We start from the raw sequence: 22395 nt of genomic DNA, 5'->3' as shown, positions 1-22395 counted from the left end.
TTGGGAGGGGAAAAGAGTGCAACAATGAATGAATGGAAATCCAATGTCTCTGTAAATTTTCATTGAAATTAATAATAAATTTAAAAAAAGAAATTATGCTAGAAAGTGGCAATTATAGACATGTATTATTTATGACATATAATTTTTTTAGGAATTAGTACAGAAAGGAGTGAGTGCGGTGCTGTAATAGTAAAAGCCAGGGTGCGTCACTTCTATTAGAATAATTAGCAATCTTGCCATTGACGATATCATTTTAGTAAAGCTAATCTGCAGAAAACTAGCCTTTTAAAACACCTGCAGTAATGTGAAAAGAATGTTTTGTGTTATCTCAGGCAAAAAGACTCTCCTGCAACTAAGAGATAGGATAATAGGAGACCAATCTCTCATGTGAGGAACTTCACCTCACATATGTGGAGCATGATGTTAGAAGAGGCCAAGGTTTGGAGAAGGATAGCAAGCTTGGAAAGGCGAAGTGTCAGTGAAAGAGAGGAAAACCCTCAACAAGATGGTTTGACACAGTGACTGTAACAGGCTCAAGTGTATCAGAGATAATGGGGATGGCACAGATTAGCCAGATGCTCAGATCCATTCTCCGTGGGGTTGCTGTGAGTGGGAGTCTACCAGATAGCACCTAATAACAACCACTTTTCAATGTACCCTGCACTAAGGTAAGATTAATATTGTTTATGATCTCCAAAGCAGGGGTGGGGGGGGAATAAATATCCCATTACCCTTTCCTGTCTGTTGCTGGAATCTTTGACCAAGACATGCATTCCTTAAGCTGTGAACAGATGGATGGTGCCAACTATCTCTAGGACATTGATGAACCCAGATCAACTAGTCTGAGACCACTGATCAAACACCTGGATAGAAGCCACTAGGAAAATGTCACTGTCTTTTCTCTGCTCTATTTAATCCCGCCAGATCTCCATGCAGGGGAGACACATTTGGGAAGCTCATATTCCTCGTACCCTAGTCAATAAATAATAAAAAAGTCTGTTTTCCCACCCCATCACTTGGCTCAAAGACACTTTTTTTCACCCACACAAGGCAGCTTTGCAGTGATAATATTGGAGGACTTCATTTTCCCTTGTAGTAAAATTTAGGCATGAAAGTTTTCCTCTCGTTATTATTAACAATTTTAATAAGCTATGACTATATTCTTTGAGTATCCTAGACATTCTTAAATTGCAACCTCAAGCAAGTAACTTACTTTTTAAAATCACTTAACTTCCTAAGGTTTTTGGACTATATATCAGCAAAAAAACCCAAAGAATTAAACAATGGAGAGTGCCATAACATTTGAATTCATTTACATTGACAGTTTTTAAAAAGACAAGAATGAACGTGCTACTTCGAAAAATTTATTTTTGAAAAATTTATTATTTATTTATTATTTAAATAAATTTGACACTAAAGTGAATTGAAATGCCATTCCTCAACTCTACAAAATATTCGTAATCAACGCCATTGCACGCATCCTTCATTCAAAAGCTATACCGTTTTACAGTACTTACCCAAGACTGACTTCAATTACTTACTGTAGCACTACAACTGAAGCGTGTTTGCTGGGAAACAAAATGACTTAGTACACCTGATCAGTAAGGCCAGCTCAATTTATCATGAAGGTTGTTTGATTAATTCCTCGGAAACCGCAGCATATGTTCATTACTTTTCTTTGAAAGGATTAACTCAATCTGGTTAATGATCAATGTTGAAACATGAAGGAATGGAAAGATAAAACAATAAAAGAATCTTTAAATTATTAAATTTCTATTTTATTTCATCCATTATTCTCACCCTTTTATAATAAGTAGAAACATAATTTGGAAGACTACGCCAGTGGTTATAAATTTGCTGGTAATTAGTTCTTTTTTGCTCTCCAAAGACTCTCACATCGCATTACTAACGTGCCCTCTCATAAATACTGCAGAAAGCACATGAAAGAATAAAGCTAAATCAAGTCCAGAATGCAAAGACAAATTACTGCCCATTTACAGAGTTCTCAACAATCCATCAAATTATACAACAGTCAGAGGAGTTTCACGTGGATGCATTGCCTCCTTAAATCTTAAGGAAAAATACTCTGTTTTGAAGAGATAGATATCCATGTTCAGCCAAAAAAAAAAAAAAAATCCAACCAATCAACAGAAAAAAAACACAACTCAACCCTCAGATTAAGATTATTTCTTTACTAAACTATATCAGCATAACACTAGTAAACATAGGTAATTTAACAGTAAACATTAGGCTTACTTTCATATGTTTTAAGTGGTCTACCTGATTTTTCCCTACCAAAAAAAGTCATCAAGATATGGAAGCACGTTTTGTTATAATACTTTGCTTCGTCTTCTTGAACTGCCTTTTTGAATCTTCTGTTCATCTCTTTCACTTTGACATTTCTTCCCTTAGTTTTGGCTTCTTAACATTCTAGTGCAACATTCGTAGTCTTTTCTGACATCTGGTTTAATTTCTTATTTCTCCTCTGTCTTTGTAAAGACCTTTAGTTTTCTTCATGGATGGTTATTTTTGATGCTATCCCACAATTCCTCTGATCTCCAATCATTAGTGTTTAAGGTTCCTCAGCTGTTCTTAAAGTTACTCTTAAATTCAGGTGGGATAGACTCATGATTGTATTTTGGTTTTTGTGAACTTGTTTTCATTTTCTTCAGCTTCATTTTGAACTTGCACATGAGTAATTGATGATCTATTCCAAAGTCAGCACCTGACCTGGTTTTGACTGTTGTTATTGAGCTTCTCCAGCATAAGAACAACAACAACAACAAATAACACAAGAGGAGATTTCTCCATTTCCTCTTGCAGAACAGCTGGTGGATTTAAATTGTCTGGTTTTCTGTTGGCAGCACAACTCCTTACCTGTAAGTTACCAGATCTCCTTATGTTGTGATGGTTAAGTGTAAATATACAATATGACTGGTGTGGTGGTGGCGGTGGCATGTTGTTGTTGTTGATGTTGTTACATGCCATCGAGTTGCCTATGACTCATAGTGACCCTGCCCTACCGTTAACCAGTCTCATTGACTCCGATACACCTACCCTCATTGCCCTAGTTACTGTTTCAATCCATCTCATCCGGGGTCTTCCTCTCCTGCGCTGACCCTCCACCCTTCCAAGCATGATGACCTTCTCCAAGGACTGGTCCCTCCTGGTAACATGCCCAACATATATGAGTGAAACTTCAAAAGCGTAGCCTCCAATGAGACATTTGGTTTCACCCTCTCCAGAATAAATTTGTTTGTTCTCTTGGCAGTCCTTGGAATAGTCAACACTCTTTTCCAGCACCACAATTCAAAGGCATTGATCTCCTTCTGTCATCCTAAGTCATTGTCCAGCTCTCTGATGAGTAACAAGTAATTGTGAAGACCATGGACTGCATCAGGCACACCTTAGTCTCTAGACTGACATCTTTGCTTTTCAGTATTCTGGAAAGGACCCTGACGTGTGGCTTCCACTAATTCTACAAGAGGAAATAGCCAACAACACCAACAGCACAAATTAGATTCCTGTAATGTCAAATATATGCCAATGCCCCCATATTCCCTATCAATATAACACCAACCATTCCTCTGACAGCACTTACCACTCTATTACTGTTGTTGTCGGGTGCTATAGAGTTGACTACAACTCAAAGGGACCACATGAACGACAAAAAGGAACTTAGCGTAATGGTATGCATCATCAAAAACTCAGCCACTAAAAAATCATTGTCTCTGTGTCTGAAGCTTGGTCTGACATACTTTGGGCATGTTGCAAGAAGGGACTGGTCCCTGGAGAGGAACATCATGTTTGGCAGAGTGGAGGAACGGCGCAGGAGAGGAAGACCTGTGATGAGGTGAGTCGATTCTGTGACTGGAGTGGTGGGAATAAGTGCGTTTGAGATGGCTAGGTTGGCACAGGATAGAAGAGCATATAGAGCTCTCATAGGCTCGCTATGAGTCGCAAGTGACTCGATGGCACATAACAACAACAACAACTGTGTCAATCCTTCTTATTAAGGGCCTTCCTCTCTTTTTGCTCTTCCTCTACATTTTCCAGCATGATTTCTCTTTCCAAGCACTTGCCTCTCCTGACATGTTCGAAGTACGTGAGATGAAATTTCACCGTTCTTATCTAAGGAGGAATCTGCTCCCATTGGTTTGTTCTTCCAGCATTTCATGCTACAACCAACACTCTTCTCCAACACTACAATTTAAAGACATTCTTTTTCAATTTTCCTTATCCATTTTCCAGCTTTCAGAAGTATTGAAAATTGCATTCCACAAAGCAATTTAAAATATTATGACTTGCATCTTAATGTTGAAACACTCTATTATTTTGATGCTGTTATGTGCCGTCAAGTCTCCTGTGACTCATAGTGACCCTATGGACAATAGCTCTCAACCCTGCCCTATGCTAAGCCAGTCTTACTGTCTATGACACACCTAACCCCATTATCTCAGTTACTGTGTAAATCTATCTCATCCAGCATCTTTCCCTCTTGCACTGTCCCTCCACCCTTTCAAGCATGATGTCCTTCTCCAAGGACTGGTGCCTCCTGGTAATATGCCCAAAATCTGTGAGATGAAGCTTCAAAATCATCATTTCTAAGGAGTAACTTGGTTTCACCCTCTACAGGACAAATCTGTTTGTTCTCTCTGCAGTTTGTGGAATATTCTACACTCTTCTCTAACATCACAACTTAAAGGCATTGATCCTTTTTTCTGTTATCCTTAGTCATTGTCCAGCTCTCTGATGCTTAACAATTGCAAAGACCATGGCCTAGCTCAGGTACACCTTAGTCGCCAGACTGACATCGTTGCTCTTTAGCACTCTGGAGAGGTCCCTTACAACATATTTTCCCAATGCAATTCACCTTTTGATTTTCTGACTACTAGTGCCAAGAGGATTGTGAATCTAAGCAAGAAGAAGTTGTTAATAATCTCAAACTCCTCTCCAGCTTTCATGTTGCTGCCTATTGGCCCACTAGTTTTTGCAAAGACCCCACAGAACTCATAAATAATACTCACAATTACAGATTTGTAGGTGAGCAACAGGCTACAATTTAGATTGGAAATACTCAGTATACAATTCTTCGTTCAGGACAACTTGTCTTCAGTTATGCTGGGAAGCAGGCCTCTCTTATCTTCAGGATTTCTGTGTCAATGTTACAAAGTTCTTTTAGTTCTGCCAGTTATGGAAATCTCCACCCCAAATCTAATCAAATGCCAGTAAGTTTAATCAAAGACCTTTGACTCTAGGTCTATAGGGTGCAATTCCAGTTAAGCTCTCATAACAGTCTCTGGCTATCCACCACCTCTGCCGTCACTACTGCTTCTACTGCTGCTGCTGGTTCCACTCTACATCTCTGTCTAGAGGAGGAATCTCTGGCCCAAATGGACTCATTGAACTCTCTACTTTTTGTAATCCATGTAGTAGCAAGATATTTGTGATTTCGTCCCTTTAGAGAGACCAGCCTATAATGTACAAATTGTCTGATGCATAACAAGTAATTTGCAAAGACCATTGGCTGGCAAGATGAAATTAACAATCTTAATCTCAGTGAGTCAGACATGCATAACTTGGGAGCTGCCTGTTTATAAATAATAAGCTTAAATATCTAAGCTAAGACTATCGTTCAATCAATATTTTTCTCTCCGTGTAGTGACACCAGCAAACATTCATCACGAGCCCCTTTGGCTACCAAATTATTATGTCTATACATTACTCAGACTGTAATGTGACTCATCCAAGAAAGGGTCATTACTTTTCTTTGCATGACAGAGACAGGCACTCTATCTTATTGAAATCATTTCATGAGGTTGTTCTGTAAGGACCTTGTGTTAGAGCAATTCAAGCATAATACGCATTGGAATATGCATAGGAATGTCTTGAGTAACAAAGAGCTGTGGTCATGAATTCTTCTTCTCTGGTTAAAGTTCTTTTAATAAGCAATAAAGACACAACAACTGTATCTAAAATATTATTGTAAACCTTTGAAACATTTTCAAATTCTGCTTTTACAGCTCTATTTATCCCCTAAAGGATTGGGGAAGTGGGACGTATTGATTATTATTGCTGTTGTTAAATACCGCCGAGTTGAGTATGACTCGTATGACCCCAGGAACGACAGGTCTGAATGCTGTCCTATCCTGTCCTATTGTATGTGGGAAATGATGATTTGTGATGCACTTGAGCCCATTGCCACAGTCCCTGTGTCAGCCCATCTCATTAAGGGTCTTCCTATTTTTCAGGGGCTCTACACCTTTACATGCATCTGTTTGTCCTTTAGATATCCCATGGGATTTTCATTAGTGAGACATGGAATATCAATATAAATCTCTTGAGCCCCAGTATTATTCCCTTATAAGGAATAAACATGGAAAGTTGTGCTAGAATACTAGTGTGACCTCATAGGTATCGTTTCCTCCTTTTCTCTGGCATTTCTAGAATTTGTTTGAAAGAAAAAAAAATATTTCGTTTCAAATTGTTGAAGCATACAAGAAATGCCGTGATTAAGAAAAGATTTAAAAGTTCATTCTTCTATTTGAAAATGGATTTCATGCATTTTTTCCTTTCAATTTGCTCTATATATTTGGAGTAATAAGAAAAAAAATATTTTAAAAGAGAACAGGCTAGATTATATTTAGTGTAAATTCACATGCTACAAATAATGTAGCCCACTGAAAATAATAGCACATTCCATTTTAATGTGACAAGTTCCTTTCACTGTAGAAAAATAGATCTTAAATAATTGAATCTAAATGTGTGAAACTAAAATTACTGATATTATCTTCAGTTCTATTAAAACCTGGCAGAAAAGATTATTTTTCATGCCTAATCTATTTGTATGCTTTAAATATAAAACAAAAATAAGCATGAGTTAACTTTAATTTTTCCCTCCTTTGTGTATTTTATTCCAAATTACTTGAAAGTAACATTAAGTTAATTCTTCATGATTCTCATGAAACATGATTAAAATATTATGCCTTTAATTCCTTTCACATGACGATGTCAATTTAAAGACTAAGGGGCACTTGAACTAGGTCATGGTATTTTTAAATTGCTTCCTAGGTATCTGAAAGTAGGACAATGAATAGGGGAGGATTACAGAAGAAGAACCCGTCGTCCTGAGGGAAAAAAAAAGAAAGAAAAAGAAGGGATACCAAGAATGGAGGAGAAACAGAGAGCTTAAAGCAGGAGGGCAAACTACTGGACTAATAGAAGCCCTCAAGCTATGCCTTTCTGTGTCTTTATTGAGAATCACCAGGAAGTAAATCACAAAGAGAAATCTTTTGCAAATGAAGCTGTTTTTCTCTATTGTCAACCTTATGCTTTTCTCAGGAGGGAGAGGTTAGTAAATACAATCCAAGAATTGTGGAAACAGCCTGAAGGTTCAATCTCCAGAGACTATATTTTCCTTCAATGTAAGTGTTGCCAACATAACAATGGGGAAGCTTAATCTTTCAACTAAGACCAAAATTTAGACACAGCGTCCCCTCTGGTGGAAGGCTGAGCAGAATTCTCTGTTTGCAGAGGGCGCTCGATCCTGTCTGGACTCTGATCTCAGCTGTGGCCCGGCTGTCACTATGCTGGGGAAACCACAAGACATGTTGTCAAGAGAGACGATTCTGTGGAAAAAGACATCATGCCGGAAAAGAAGGAGGATCAGACAAAGAGAGGATGAACAAGATGGATTGACACAGGGCCTGTAACAACTATGCTAGAGAATATCAGTGGTTGTAAGGACGGTGTAGCATAGGGTAAGGTTCAGATCTGTTGGTCATATAGTCACTGAGAGTTATAGTCATGTTGATGACATATAACAACCACCACAACCCCTTTCACAAAAGGCCCTGAAGTTAATTCAAGATAGAACAAGAGTTACACCCAGCACCGTGCTCTGCACCCTACATGTTCAACAAACACTTTTCATACAAATGAATAAATTACAAATGTACTTCCCTTTATTTATTGCTTCCTGAGGCTTATAAAGAGATCTATGTTTATGAAGCAAGCTGTTTGAGAAGAATACTTTCAAAAGAAGTGATCCCAAAGAACAAAGAGTAAAATAGGTCTAGTGAAAAAATTGAAAATTATAGCAGATGAAACAGGGCTCATTCATTCTTTGCTTAATAAACCGTTACTTTTTATGGTTCTTCATTCTGGAATGCCGAGAGCAGAAGGAGCGTATATTATGTGTATTTGAATTTCTAGTGTCTGAAACAGTCTCTTTTTCTCTTCAAAATACTAGCAAACAGAATCCAGCAGTGCATTAAAAGAGGCATACATCATTCCCAAGTGGGATTTATTCTAGGAATGTTGAGATGGTTCAACATTTACAAAGAAAAATCAATCCATTTTTAACACACACACACACCAACATAAATTCCTTTATGAAAACCCTGAAGAAGAATGAAACAGAAGAAAAATGCTTTTGATCTGATTAAGGGTATATATAATATAAAACACCAATGGCCAACATTGTCCTTAATGAGAACTTTCCATTTGAAATTAGGAACAGGATAACTTTCACCATTTCTGTTCAATATACTGTAACAAGTGTTTAAAAAGAAGGATAGAATTGTTGTTTCTGTTAGGTGCCCTCAAGTTCAGTAAGACTCACAGCAACCATGTAAACAACAGATCTGAACTATGTCCTATCCTGTGTTATCTTCACAATCTCTGACACACTTGAGCCTATTGCTACAGTAACTGTGTCAATCCTCCTGGTTCAGGCCTTCCCTCTTTCACTGTCCCTCCACCTTCCCAAGCATGATGTCCTTCTCCAATGAATAGCCTCTCCTAGCAACATGCCCAAAGTTTGTGAGGCAAAGTTTATCATCTTTGCCTCCAAGGAGCGCTCTGGCAAGACGCTCTCCAAGACATAGCTGCTTGCTCTTTTGATAGTTCATGAGATATTCAGCACTCTTCTCCAGCACCACGACTCAAAGGCATCAATTCTCCTGTCATCCTTATTCATTGCCCAGCTCTCAGCAGTTCAGCAAGTGATTGAAAAAAGACCATTGTATGAATAAGGTGTACCTTAATCCTCAAAACATCATTGCTTCTCAATAATTTGGAGAAGTCCTTGACTACAGACTTTCCCAGAGCACTATGTCCCTTGAGTTCTTGATTGCTAGTATCAAATATTGATTATGGATCCACGTAAGATGAAGTTGTTGACAGTTTCAATCTTTTCTCCATCTATCATGATGCTGCCTGTTGGTCCAGTGGTGAGAAATTTTTGTTTCCTTAACATTGAGATGCAATCCATATTGGAGACAGTAGCTTTTTTAGACTTTTGCAGCAAGTGCTTCAAGTTCTCCTCACTTTCAACAAAGATTTATCATTTACATAATGAAGATTATTGATGAGTCTTCCTCTAATCGTGACACCACATTTTTCTTCATAGAGGCCAGCTTCTTGAATAATTTGCTCAGCATACAGGTTAAATACATATGGAGAAAGGATACACTTTCTAAATACACCTGACATACACCTTTCCTAATTTTAAATCATTCAGGGTTTTCTTTTTCTGTTCAAACAATAGTCTCTCAATCTAGTTACAGGTTTCAAATCAGCACAATTAAGTGCTCTGGGACTCTCAATTCTTCTCAGTGTTAACCATAATTTGTCATGATACACTCAGCTAAAAGCCTTTCCATAGTCAGTAAAGCAAAAATAGACATTGTTCTGGTGTTCTTTGCTGTCAGCCAAGATCCATCTGAAAGCAGTAATTAAATTCCTGGTGTCAACGGCTTCTTCTAAATCCAGCTTAGACTTCTGGCAGTTCTCTGACTATGCAATGTTTCAGCCATTTTTAAATGATCTTGGTTGTATTTGCTTGCATGTGACATTAATTACGTTGTTTGAAAATTTCTCCTTTCTTTTGGATCACCTTTCTTGGGGATGAAAACAAATAGGATCTCTTCCAATCAGTCGGCCATATAGTTGTCCTCCAAATTTCCTAGCATAGACTAGTCTAGGATTGTATATGTCATTTGAAACATGTCAGTTGGTATCCCATTAATTTTGGGGGCCTTATATTTGCTAATGCCTTCAGTGCATCTTGAACTTCTTCTTGACTCTTGATCATGTGGTACTTTTTGAAATATGTTAGCCAGCCAATTCTTTTTTATGTAGTGATTCTATGTAATCTCCATCTTCTCCGATTTTTTCCTATATCATTCAAGATTTTGCCAAATTTCATCTCTAAGTATGGAAACTTAAGGTTTGAATTTGATTTTCAGTTCTTTTAGCCTGAGAAATGCTAATCAAGTTCTTTTTGAAAAATAAAAATAAAATCGGAGGACTCACACGTCTATTTAAAAACATATAAACAACTACAGTAAACAAAATAGTCTGGTACGGCTAGAACAAGAGACACACAGGCCATGGAATAGAATGGAGAGTCCAGAAACAAACCCACTCTTCTTTGATCAACTAATGTTTGATGAGGATGAGAAGTTCAGTTGTATGGAAATGACTACACTTATGCTAAGATAGCCAAATTTTATTAGATTGATTTTTGCAATTTCTGCCCAGAATGCAAGTTGACTCTTCCACTTACTGTTTTTACACATGCTTGTAAAATTAGACGTGTCCTCCAGGTGCTGATTTCTCTCCCAAAACGAAGCATTGTGTATTGTCAGCATTTTCCATACGCTTAGGCAATCTTTAACTTAACTGTGTATTGAGAATTATTTGAGTAAAGTTAACAAAGAGTTAGCTGCTTCATTCTACACACAACAGAATCCTCTGGCCAGTAGCTCTGCACTAGATCCTGGCAGTATTGCTTCTACAGGTCAGTAAATTTTTCTTTCCTAATAAACTGAAGATTTTTTTTTTTTAAGTTCGTCTTCAGGTCAGGCTTTGGATCTGTCTGTGAACGTGAACATTGAGGTACTTTGTTTTCGGAGAGTAAAGCCAACACTTGGCAAGTCAAAATCTAGGAGACTGAAAAAAATCCAAGGAGACCTCCAGGAAAGGGGATGTTTAGGAAGAAAATGGAAACTGGTGATAAAGCTAAAATGGTCTTTGATTTCCGTGTATGGTCCCTTAATTCTGTTGATAGAGGAATGTAGGCTGGTATATGTGCACGGGGAGTATCTCAAAAATGTCCCAAGGCTTGTCAGAACACATACAGAGTGTAGGACTTAGGAAGGACAAGGAAGAGAGGCCAGTGCTTGTTGCCACGGTAACCTTGCTAGCTGGGACACAGCAGGTCCTGCAAGTTGAAGAACATGTCACCACTAGGAAGCTTGTCTTTCACTTACAGAGATCTGAACAAGCGATGGAGATTTTAGAACGACATCCACCTAAAGTGAAAAGAAGGTTGGGTTGCAGGCTTCCCCAGAACGTTCCAAAGGATATGAAGCCATTTAAAGTGGTAAAGTTCCTGTATTCTGTGGGGTGAAGTCAATAAAGTGGTAAATCAGTCGTATTACGGCTTCACCTTGGGTTCCACTTGTGCCAGAGAGGAGATGGCAGAGATTGAAGAGTAGGACACTTCTGCCAGATGGCCAGTATTGCTGGACCCGCAACTGGGCACACTCAGCTGTGGCACTGCACCCCACACGACCAGCTCCAGGATGAAGGCTGGTGGCAAACGTGCCCCTCCCACAGCGCCACAGCTCCTTAGCCTTCACCTTGCCCTCTTCCAACGACAGTAGCAAGGTGTGACTGGGGATAAGGTAAAATTCCTGCAATCCTCTAGTGAAAAACAAACCAACCAACTAGCAGGAGACTAGAGGCCCCTGGCTGAATTAAAAATACATCTACAAACAATGGCTAGAGAAGCTGTGGTATATTCACACAATGGAATACTTCGCTCTCTGCATTGCAAAACAAGAAACTCATGAAATATTTCATAAAATGGGTGACCCTGGAGGACATTATGCTGAGTGAAATATCTCAGTCACAAAAGGACAAATACTGCATAGGGCTACTGTTGTAAAATGAGACTGACATCGGGGTTGGGAGGAGACTGAGAAAGATGGGATAAATAATGTATACTGCATTGAAACAAATGAGAGAGAAAGCTGTTTAAAAGGGATGTATTATTGTCATGATAGGAGTCCAGAATGAAGGTAGAAAAGTGGAGTGGACTTCGGAAGAGGGATTGAATAACAATGAAATATTTTTTCTTTTACTTTTCAAAAAGAAAAGCAAATTGGGGGGATGGCGAAGAGTTGGGCAGGGAGAAAAGTGCAACAATGAATGACTGGAAATACAAATTCTCTGTAAATGTTCATTAAAATTAAAAGAAAAATTATCTCCAAAGAAAAGCCAAGTTGTCTGGGTTTTAATAGATCCAAAGGCTCGTCACACACCTACATATAAATGTTCACAAGGTGTTTGTGAGGATGTTGGGTTTTGGGTACGATCACTTGTATGTCACTTGTATGTCATTGCACTGATGGTCTAAAGTTAACTTGTCCTTCTCTGTTTCTACTTCAAGAAGTAGCACCACAGTTAGTGTCTCTTCTGCTCTCTAGTTTGGGCCTTTAACAATGTCAAATCATAGGACCCTAGATAGTATTTTAAATATTCAGGTATTGGGCTGATCAAGTATGACAAAGATTGTCACTGAGGCAGTATTAGATAAAATGAAAGCTTATCCTCTCTTGGCTAAAAAGAAAGAATGGCAAACTTTCTTGGGTCTTTTGGGTTATTGGACACCTTTTAAAGCACCCATGACTTAGTCATGGTCCCAATATACAGGTTAATACCTAGAGGGGTGGTTTAGAATTGGACTCCAGAAGCTGACCTAGCATTCCAGAAAGCCAACATGGAAGCCTAGGATGTAGGAACTATAAACATAGTGCAAGAAAGCAATTAGGATGTGGCCAGCTACCCTGAAGCGTCTGAATATGGCCTTCAGCAATGGCAACATGGCCAGTAAATTCCACGTATAGTCTGGTCTTAGAAAAAGAAGCCTCCTGGAGGAACAATTGCATAAAATAGTTTACAAGAAAGAGAAGACTTCACCCAGGGTGCTTCTGTGAACGTGCAGACCCGTCCCCAGCCAGGGATGGCTTCATGACTTCCTAGCCCTCAAAATTCACTCTTCACTTTGAAAACTTAAAGAAAAATTCTTTCATTGTTATACAATCGCTACCCCAAAGTCCCATCCACTATGTGGCCTTCATTCTGGACTCCTGTCATGACAATAATACCGAATCATATATCTCTTTTAAACAGTTCTTTCCCTCATCTGTTTCAATGCAGTAGAAATAATTTATCCCCTTTCTTAGTCACACACACACACACACACACCCCGATGTCAGTCCCATTTTACAACAGTGGCACTATACAGTATTTGTGCTTCTGTGACTGAGAGATATTTCACTCAGCAGAAGTGCAGGCTGGGTTTAGAAGGGGTTGTGGTACTAGGGATATTGTAGCTGATGTTAGATGGATCTTAGCTGAAAGCAGGGAATACCAGAAGAATGTCTATCTATGTTTCATTGATTATGCAAAGGCGTTTGACTGTGTGGATCATAACAAACTGTGTCTGACTCTGAGAAGAATGGGAATCCCAGAACACTTGATTGTGCTAATGTGAAACCTATACTTGGACCAAGAGGCAGCCATCAGAACAGAGCAAGGAAACACTGCATCGTTCAAATTTGGGAAGGGTGTACACCAGGGATGTGTCCTGTCTCCATACCTTTTCAACCTGTATGCAGAACAAATTATCCGGGAGGCTGGGCTCTATGAGGAGAAATGTGAGGTCAAGATTGGTGGAAGATCTAGCAACAATCTGTGTTATGCAGATGACACAACCCTGCTTGTTGAAACTGAGGAGGACCTGAAGTGCTTGCTGCAGAGGGTCAAGGACTGCAGACTCCTGTATGGATTGAGGCTCAATGTCAAGAAGACAAAGATTCCCACCACTGGCCCAATTGGCAGCATCAGGATGGATGGTGAAGAGATTGAGATTGTTCACAGCTTCAGTTTGCTTAGCTTCACAGTCATCACTCTTGGCACCAGTAGCCAGGAAATTAAAAGGCATATTGCCATGGGAAAGTCTGCTGTTAGGGACCTCTCCAAAGTACTAAAGAGCAATGGTGTCTCTCTGGAGACTAAGGTGTGTCTGATACAGGCCATGGTCTTTGCAATCACTTGTTATGCATCAGAGAGTTGGACAATGACTAGGGAAGATAGAAGGAGAATTCATGCCTTTGAGCTGTGGTGCTGGAGAAGAGTATTAAGGGTACCATCGACTGCTAGGAAAATAAACAGATTCACCCCGGAAAGGCTTAAACAGGGTGGCTCCTTGGAGGCAAGGATTCTGAGGCTCCGTCTCACATATTTTGGACATGTAAGGAGGGACCAGTCCTTGGAGAAGGACATCATGCTTGGGAGGGTAGAGGGACAGTTCAGGAGGAGAAGGCCTCATAGATGAGGTGGATTGATTCAGTGACTGGGGTAATCAGGATGGGAGTGTCAGAGACAGTGTGATTGGCACAGGACAGAGCAGAGTTTAGGGTTGTTGTACATAAGGTCACTATGAGTCGCAAGTGACTTGAAGGCACATAACAACAACAACAACAACAATGTCCTTCAGGGAGGGTCACCATTTTGTATAATATTTCATGAGTTCCTTGTATTTCAATGCAGCATAGAATTCCATTGTGTGAATATACCAGAGTTTCTCTTTCCGTTCGCTTGTTGATGGGGAAAACATTTTCATATCCAAGTTTAGGAACATTTATTGTATCAGTATTGCTCATATTCAATTCAGTTCAGGCTTTACAATAAAAATGGAACCAAACACATTTGTCTCTAGTAACCAAAAATAAACTGCACAGAATATTTTGCATGGAATGATAATTTTTTTAATTTGAAAACATTGGAGAATGGATATAATTGGTTAATCCTGTCTTCTCTTTATTTTTCTTTTATTAAACATATAGAAGAAGTGAAAGGTGACAGATAAAAGTAGCATGAAATGTTGTTTAAGAGTTAAACTTCCTAAAACACAAATAAAATCAAAGATAGAGGTTCAAGTATTCAATTTTTCCCACAGTTTACATACATGCACTTTATATGACAATGGAATATTTCTTTTCATTCAGTTATAATTGCTTCTTATTTCTTTTTATCTTCACTTCATTACTCGTTTCCTGACATTGCTTAGTTCTTCTTTCACGATCCAGAATTTCTTTAGGGAACAAGCTTTTCTCATCAAATACAGCTTTCAAAGCTACAAAATGATGAAGAAAATGATATATATGTTATATATAATACAAGATCTGTTGACACAATGACTATAGCAAAGATAATATTTATTTGATAAGAAACCCAATTAAGTATATAATAAGGGAGGGAAAATCTTAAGTTTTACTTTATCTATCTATCTATCTTTGTTGTTGTTGTTGTTGTGTGCTATTGAGTCGCTTGCGACTCATAGCCCCCCTATGTACAAGAAACCTAAATGCCGTTCTATCCTGTGCCAACCTCGCTGTCTCAAACACATTCATTCCCACCACTCCACTCACAGAATTGATCCATCTCATCATGGGTCTTCCTCTCCTGCGCTGTCCCTCCACTCTCCCAAACATGATGTCCCTCTCCAATGACTGGTCCCTCCTTGCAACATGCCCAAAGTATGTCAGACGAAGCTTCAGAATCCCTGACTCCAGGGAACATTCTGGCTTCAGCCTCTCCAGGACAAACCTGTTTGTTCTCCTAGCAGTCCATGGTATATTCAACACTCTTCTCCAGCACAACAACTCAAAGGCATCAATTCTCTTTCTATCATCCCTATTCACTGTCCAACTCTCTGATGCATAGCACGTAATTGCAAATACTATATCCTGGATCAGGCACACCTTAGTCTTCAGCGTGATGTCATTGCTCTTCAGTACTCTTGAGAGGCGCCTCACAGCTGACTTTTCTAATGCAATTCATCTCCTGATTTCCTGGCTGCTGTTACCAAGAGTGTTGACTGTGGAGCCAAGCAAACTAAAACTGTTAACTATCTCAATCTCTTCACCATCCATACTGATGCTGCCAATTGGCCCAGTGGTGAGAATCTTTGTTTTCTTGATATTGAGCTTCAATCCATATTGAAGACTGCAGTCATTGAACTTCTGCAGCAAGCGCTTCAGGTCCTCCTCAGTTTCAGCAAGCAGGGTTGTGTCATCTGCATAACACAGGTTGTTGATGATTCTTCCACCAATCTTGATGCCACATTCTTCCTCATACAGCCCAGCATTTCAGATGATCTGTTCTGCATACAGATTAAAAAGGTATGGAGACAAAATACATCCCTGACGGACCCCTTTCTTGATTTTGAACCATCCAGTGTCTCCCTTGCTCTGTTCTGATGACTGCCTCTTGGTCCAAGTATAAGTTTCTCATTAGCACGATCAAATGTTCTGGATTCCCATTCTTCTCAGAGTCAGCCATAGCTTATTGTGATCCACACATAACTAATTTCAGGTTAGTAATTTTATATTATTTTTTTAAGAAGAAAGCTCACAGATTTTCAAACTTCATATCCAGGAAACAGAAATCTACTTCCACATATCAACTGCTGTCACTTGTTGTTTTTTTTTTTTAAATTAGTAAAATGATTCATCCAAGCAAGAGCTCTTTCAAGCTCTTAAACAGTCACTGGTTTAATTGTAATGGAATCTAGTTGACCATAATGAAAACAGACAGCGTCATGATGGATAGAGAGAAGACTGAAACTGTCAACATCTTCATCTTGCTTGGATCCACAATTAATACCCTTGGTGCCAGCAGTTAGGAAATAAGGAGATGTATTGCACTGAGAAAAATTTATAGCTCAAATTTATTGAGAGTAGTGATGTCAGTTTGAGAATTAAGGTGCATCTGATTCAGGCCATAGTCTTTCCAATTACCAGCTATGCATCCAAGACCTGGACAATGAATAAAGATGACAGAAAAAGAATTGACACCTTTGTCCTCTGGTGTTGGAGAAGAACACTGAACATGGGCAACCAAGAGAATAAACAGATATGTCTTGGAGAAGGCACAGTCAGAGTGCTCTTTGGAGGCAAGAATGACAAGGCTACACCTCACATACTTTGGACATATTGCTAGGAGTTGTTATTCCTTGGAGAAGGACAGATGTTAGGAAGTGTGGAGGGCCAGCAAAGGAGAAGAAGACCCTCCACCAGGTGGATTGATGCGGTGACTCCTGCAATGGGCTCTTGTGTGCCAGGAAGTGTGAGGATGGCACAGGACAGGACTGGGTTTAGATCTTTTTTTCATAGGGTTTCTATGAGTCATACTCAACTTGACAGCAAAAACTATAACAACATGTACAAATGATGGAAAACCTAATTCATGAGTTAGGAGAATTTGAGAAAAGTTGTAGTACAATTTACTATTGCTGTCAGAGATACTGCTGTCTTCTTATCACTTTGTATGCTTATCATTCACATGACATGAGGGAGCTCTGGTGACGTAGTCACCAGGAGCTGTGCTGCCATCCGAAAGGCTTGTGGTTCGAATTCACCATCTGCTCCATGAGAGAAGGATGGGCAATCTCCTCCTGTGCAATTAAACTGCTTCAGAAAACCTATTGAAGGGTCAGCTGAGTCGATTCCAACCTGATGGTACACAACAACAACAACAACATACTTATCATTGGGAAAACATGTGTAATAAGAATTGCAGAATAGTTGGAAAGCTCCATGTGCCTGACTTGTAGACATGTGACAATTTTTAAAAAGTACAAAAGGGAAGAGAAAAAGAGGTTTCATTTCCATATGTATCTGTAAGAGCACTTAGAAAATACAAGTCAAGCAACACTTTTGAAGTAAATGTAACAAATGAAAATAAGCACAAAGAAAGATCGTAATCGTGAATGATAATGGGTGGTAAAAGAGGGGAAAGGGGACCAAGGAAACATACTGATTTTGTCATGACTCCTGGTATGCATCTAATAGTCATGGTCCCGAAGAAATAAAGGACTTTGGGAACCGGTGGCTTGATGTTAATGAGCTGAGCTGCCAGCCCAAAGGTATGTGGTTTGAATCCATGAGATGTTCCATAGGAGAAAGAGAAAGACTCTCTCGTGTGATTTACTCTCTCAGAAAATGAGAATTTTCGTTTTCTATCAGTTCCAACTTGGCAAAACACAAAACTGACATGATTATCCAGGAGTGTTTTCATGGTATTAAGAGGTTTAGCATCCAGTAACTACTAAAACTAAAACACTGATAGTTTGAATTCACACACAAAAAAAGGCCTAAATAGGGAGACCTGGGAGTCTCCTTCCCAATAGTCAAAGCCTTGAAAACTCCAAGAAGTAGCACACAGGGTTACAATGAGGCAGAGTCAACTCGATGGCAACTGACTTGAGTTTTGTGTTTGTTTATATAGTTAGTATTATACAGATAACTACGAAAAGAACCCAAAAAACAACATCTCACGTAATATTCTCTTCCAAGCAAAAAAAACAAGAATGGGGAAACCCAACTATATAATGAAAACTTGAGAAGTATGTAAAATTTCAAAAAGTATAAAGTAGCATACTACACAATCAAATGTACATAAAATATCAATAAATTTAGTACACTAAAATTCTTGCTAGAAAACGTGTTTAATTATATCAAAATAGCCAGTGTATATCCCAAGAAAAAGAAATCATAGAGTTTGAAATAGAGGTTGAGAAGAGTATGTCAGGAAAATGAAACGCAAAAGAGAGAAGGATCAAAATGTCTAATTACAGAGAGAAACTCTAAAAGGATGCAAGAAAACCAGTACAAGTGTTTAACAAACATGAGTGAGAGTGGGAATTAGACATATCCGGGCTACAGCCGGGAAGAAGACCACTCAGAGAACAATTTTCACATGTTCTATTATTTGAACTGTGCTTGTATATTCTGTATGTTTGCAATAAGACAGACATTAGTCAACCTAGAACTAATTTAAAAGTAAAGCTATAAATAAAAAATACCTTCCATGTGCATAATACCAGCCTCATTTCTGTGCGTTAGAGGTTGATGCTGTCCTTAATGACTGCAGATTTGCACTTCAGAATTACAAGGAAATCTGAGTGCCTGTGTACTCTCCAGAGACTGTAGAGTTAGAAATGTTAATTTCATAGAAATAATTTCTTAGAAATGTTTATTTCAGTTTGAAAGAAACTGTTTTACTGAGATTTGTTTTTCAGCATGACGACGCATTTTCATCATGGTCAACTAGATTCCATTACAATTAAACCAGTGACTGTTTAAGAGCTTGAAAGACATCTTGCTTGGATGAATCATTTTACTAATTTAAAAAAAAAACAAGTGACAGCAGTTGATATGTGGAAGTAGATTTCTGTTTCCTGGATATGAAGTTTGAAAATCTGTGAGCTTTCTTCTTAAAAAAATAATATAAAATTACTAACCTGAAATTAGTTATAAAAAGAATTTTTTTTACATATATGGAAATAAATATCAACAGATAACTGAGATCATAGGGAGTTGATGCTTTTCTTTCAAGACCTTTGTAGTAAATGCATCCCAAAGGCTTACCTTTGCTTTCAACAGGGCTTTCCTTTTCCAACTACCATAGTTTATTCTTCTTACTCTAATATACTCATGGAGCTTTGTAGGTAAGAAACCCATAAAATAGATGTTCATGGTTGTTATTAAGAATTTTCTTTCGTGGCAACATTAATGTCATTAACCTAACTCCTTCTAAATGAATGCTGCTGTTATGCCATCAAGTCGACTACAATTGATAGCAACCTGAAAACAGATCTGACTATTGCTGTATCCTGTGTCATCCTCACACCAATCAGTACTAACAGTATCTCCAAGATGATGGAATAATACTTTAACATAATGACATGACTGAGCATGTAACGGATTATGACATATACAAAGAATCATTAACTATTTACTTAACTTTTAAGCCATTTTAGAGAATGTCTTTAACCATGCTATATGTGTTCTGTGGGGGTTTTAAAAAAATTTTATTAATTTTAATTGACATTTACAGAGATTTGGGATTTCCATTCATTGTTGCACTTTTCTCCCACCCCCTCCCTCCCCCGACCCCCGCCTCCCGGCCCCCGCCCCAGTTCACTCCTCTCTTCAAAAAGCAAAGAAAAACTCTGCCATTGGTGTACAATCCACCGGCCCTGAGTGCACTCCACTATGCAACCTTAATTCTGGACTCCTGTGATAACCACAAGACCCTATCATACATCGCTTTTAAACTGTTCTCTCCCTCATCTGTTTCAATGCATAATTTATCCAGTTTTTCTCAGTCTTACCCCAACCCTGATGTCAGTGCCATTCTACAACAGTGCCACTATGCAGTATTTGTCTTTTTTTAAAAATATATTGTGTGCTAGACTAATGACAAAAATCACTCATTGCCATAAAGTCAGAAGCAGCTCATTGCTAATTTTTTCAGTGGGTTTTCAGAGGCTGTAAATCGCACAGGAGGAGATTGCTCATTCTCCTCTCATAGAACAGCTGGTGGATTTGAACTGCCTGTTTTGGGGTTGACAGTGCAACTCCTTAATTACTAGGCCAAGCAAGAGTTCCCTTAGTTAGACTAAAGTCTCGAAGCATTCTACTGAACACTAATCTAAGAGGTTAGTTATGTCGATATATTGAAGTCCCTAATCAACCGCCTCTAAGTAATGGGGATTATTTTGGCTAATTTGTATGAGACTGATTAAGACAATTAGAAAGCCTTAAAAGCTGAATTGAGGCTTCCTGAAATAGACCTGGTGATAGGTAAAGCTCTAGACTATGAATCTAAAAGTTGGTGATTGGAAGGCACCAGAGACTCCAATGCAGAGATCTCTGGTGGCCTAGTGGCAAGAAGCTGCACTGCAATCCCAGAGACTCCAATGCAGAAAAATGTGTCTGTTTCCTTGGAAACCCTGCGGATTGCTCTACTCTATCCTTACAACATTGCCATAAAGCAGAATTAACTCGGCAGCAGTGGATTATTATATATATCTCTGTGTATATATATGTCTCACTTTCAAGATCATTTGATATCATATAAAAAAGAATAAGAAAGAGTAAGAAGGATTTCTATGCATTTTTGTTCCTAACCAATGCTCAGTTATTTGGGGAAATTGGGGATTGTTGTAGTTGTTAGGTGCTGTCGAGTAGAGTATGGGTCATAGCAACCCTATGAAAAGCTGACCTGAACTTTTCCCTTTGTTATCCTCATCATGTCAGATACACTGGAGACCATTGCTGGAGGCACTGTGTCAACCCATCTCATTGGGGACCTTCTTCTTTGCTCACCTTCTATCTTTCCAAGCATAATATCAACTTCCAAGTATAGGATCTACCATTTTCTGCACTGTTATTTTTGTTGTTGTTGATTGCCGTCGAGTTGAGCATGACTCATAGCGACCCTGTGAACACAAAGCCTGAAGTATTTCTATAACTATCATCATTTATCAAAGATCATAGAGTTTCCAGAGGTATGTGGTTTAGGAAGTGGATACCAAAATATATTTATAAATGCTTTCTTTCTGTATTTTACTGAGTTGAGTTTTTATATCATATCTGATTTTTTTTGTACTGGTATGATTTAAGACTATATTCTAAAGATACACTAAACTGGATTTTGCTAAATACTTAAATGTATATTTATAGATGTTATTTCAAAGTTAGAGAAATTTTATCTTTTATGGAAAATTGTAGTTATAGTTTAAATTAAAAAAAATAAGTTTAGTAAATCATTATTTTGGAATATAGGCTTAAATTTAGTACCAGTACCAAAGCACAAAAAAAAAATCCCTACAAAGAGATCTTCTGTTTGGGAGCTCTGGTGGTCCTGTAACTAAGCATTGAGCTGTTCATCATAAAGTTGGCAGTTGTAACTCAGAAGTTGCGCCAGGGAAGAAAAGTGAAGTGATCTGTTTCCTTAAAGACTTAAAGCTCTGGAGACTCCGCGAGGCAGTTCTACTCTGTTCTTGAGGGTTACTATGAATGGTAATAACCTGGACTGCAGTCAGTTCTATACTTTAATGGCATGTAGAGTTAAGGAATAGTTGAAAGAACTGAAACACAAATCTAAGACTTGAGTTGATTTATGGGAAAGTTCTTGAATGATCCAGGAAGCAATAAAAGAAGACAGAACAAATACAGAGTCACTGTATCAAAAAGAATTGGTTGACACTGAAAAATTCAGGAAACACCATATGAACAAATACTAATGGTAATTAAGAAACTAGTTCAATTTGCACTGAAGTCTTTGACAAAGATTAAGTCCCCAGGAATCGATGTGATACAAATTGACATGTTTCAACTAATTGATACAGCCCAGGACATGGTAATCAGTTTATGTCAAGAAATTTGGATATGGGATCTTCTAAGACTCAAATCCCTATGCACATCCAAAAACTTCTCCAATAGGGTAAAAAGGGAAGCCACTGACTGG

At 38.5% G+C, this 22395-nt stretch overlaps 1 protein-coding gene across 1 annotated transcript in view; it reads right to left on the bottom strand.

Annotated features, from left to right (window-relative positions):
- Positions 1-15083: 15083 nt before the first annotated feature.
- WDR49 (WD repeat domain 49) overlaps positions 15084-22395 on the bottom strand; it is a 199406-nt gene continuing 192094 nt past the window's right edge. The window contains exon 18 of the mRNA XM_006890389.1: positions 15084-15211. Coding sequence (XP_006890451.1) covers positions 15084-15211 — 128 coding nt within the window. The remainder of the gene's footprint in view (positions 15212-22395) is intronic.

This window comes from Elephantulus edwardii, unplaced genomic scaffold (genome assembly GCF_000299155.1).
Source record: "Elephantulus edwardii isolate Elephantulus edwardi_28Jun2011 unplaced genomic scaffold, EleEdw1.0 scaffold00088, whole genome shotgun sequence".
Lineage (NCBI taxonomy): Eukaryota > Metazoa > Chordata > Mammalia > Macroscelidea > Macroscelididae > Elephantulus > Elephantulus edwardii.
The sequence above is the reverse complement of the archived record's forward strand: the minus strand, read 5'-3'. Positions and strand labels throughout refer to the sequence as shown.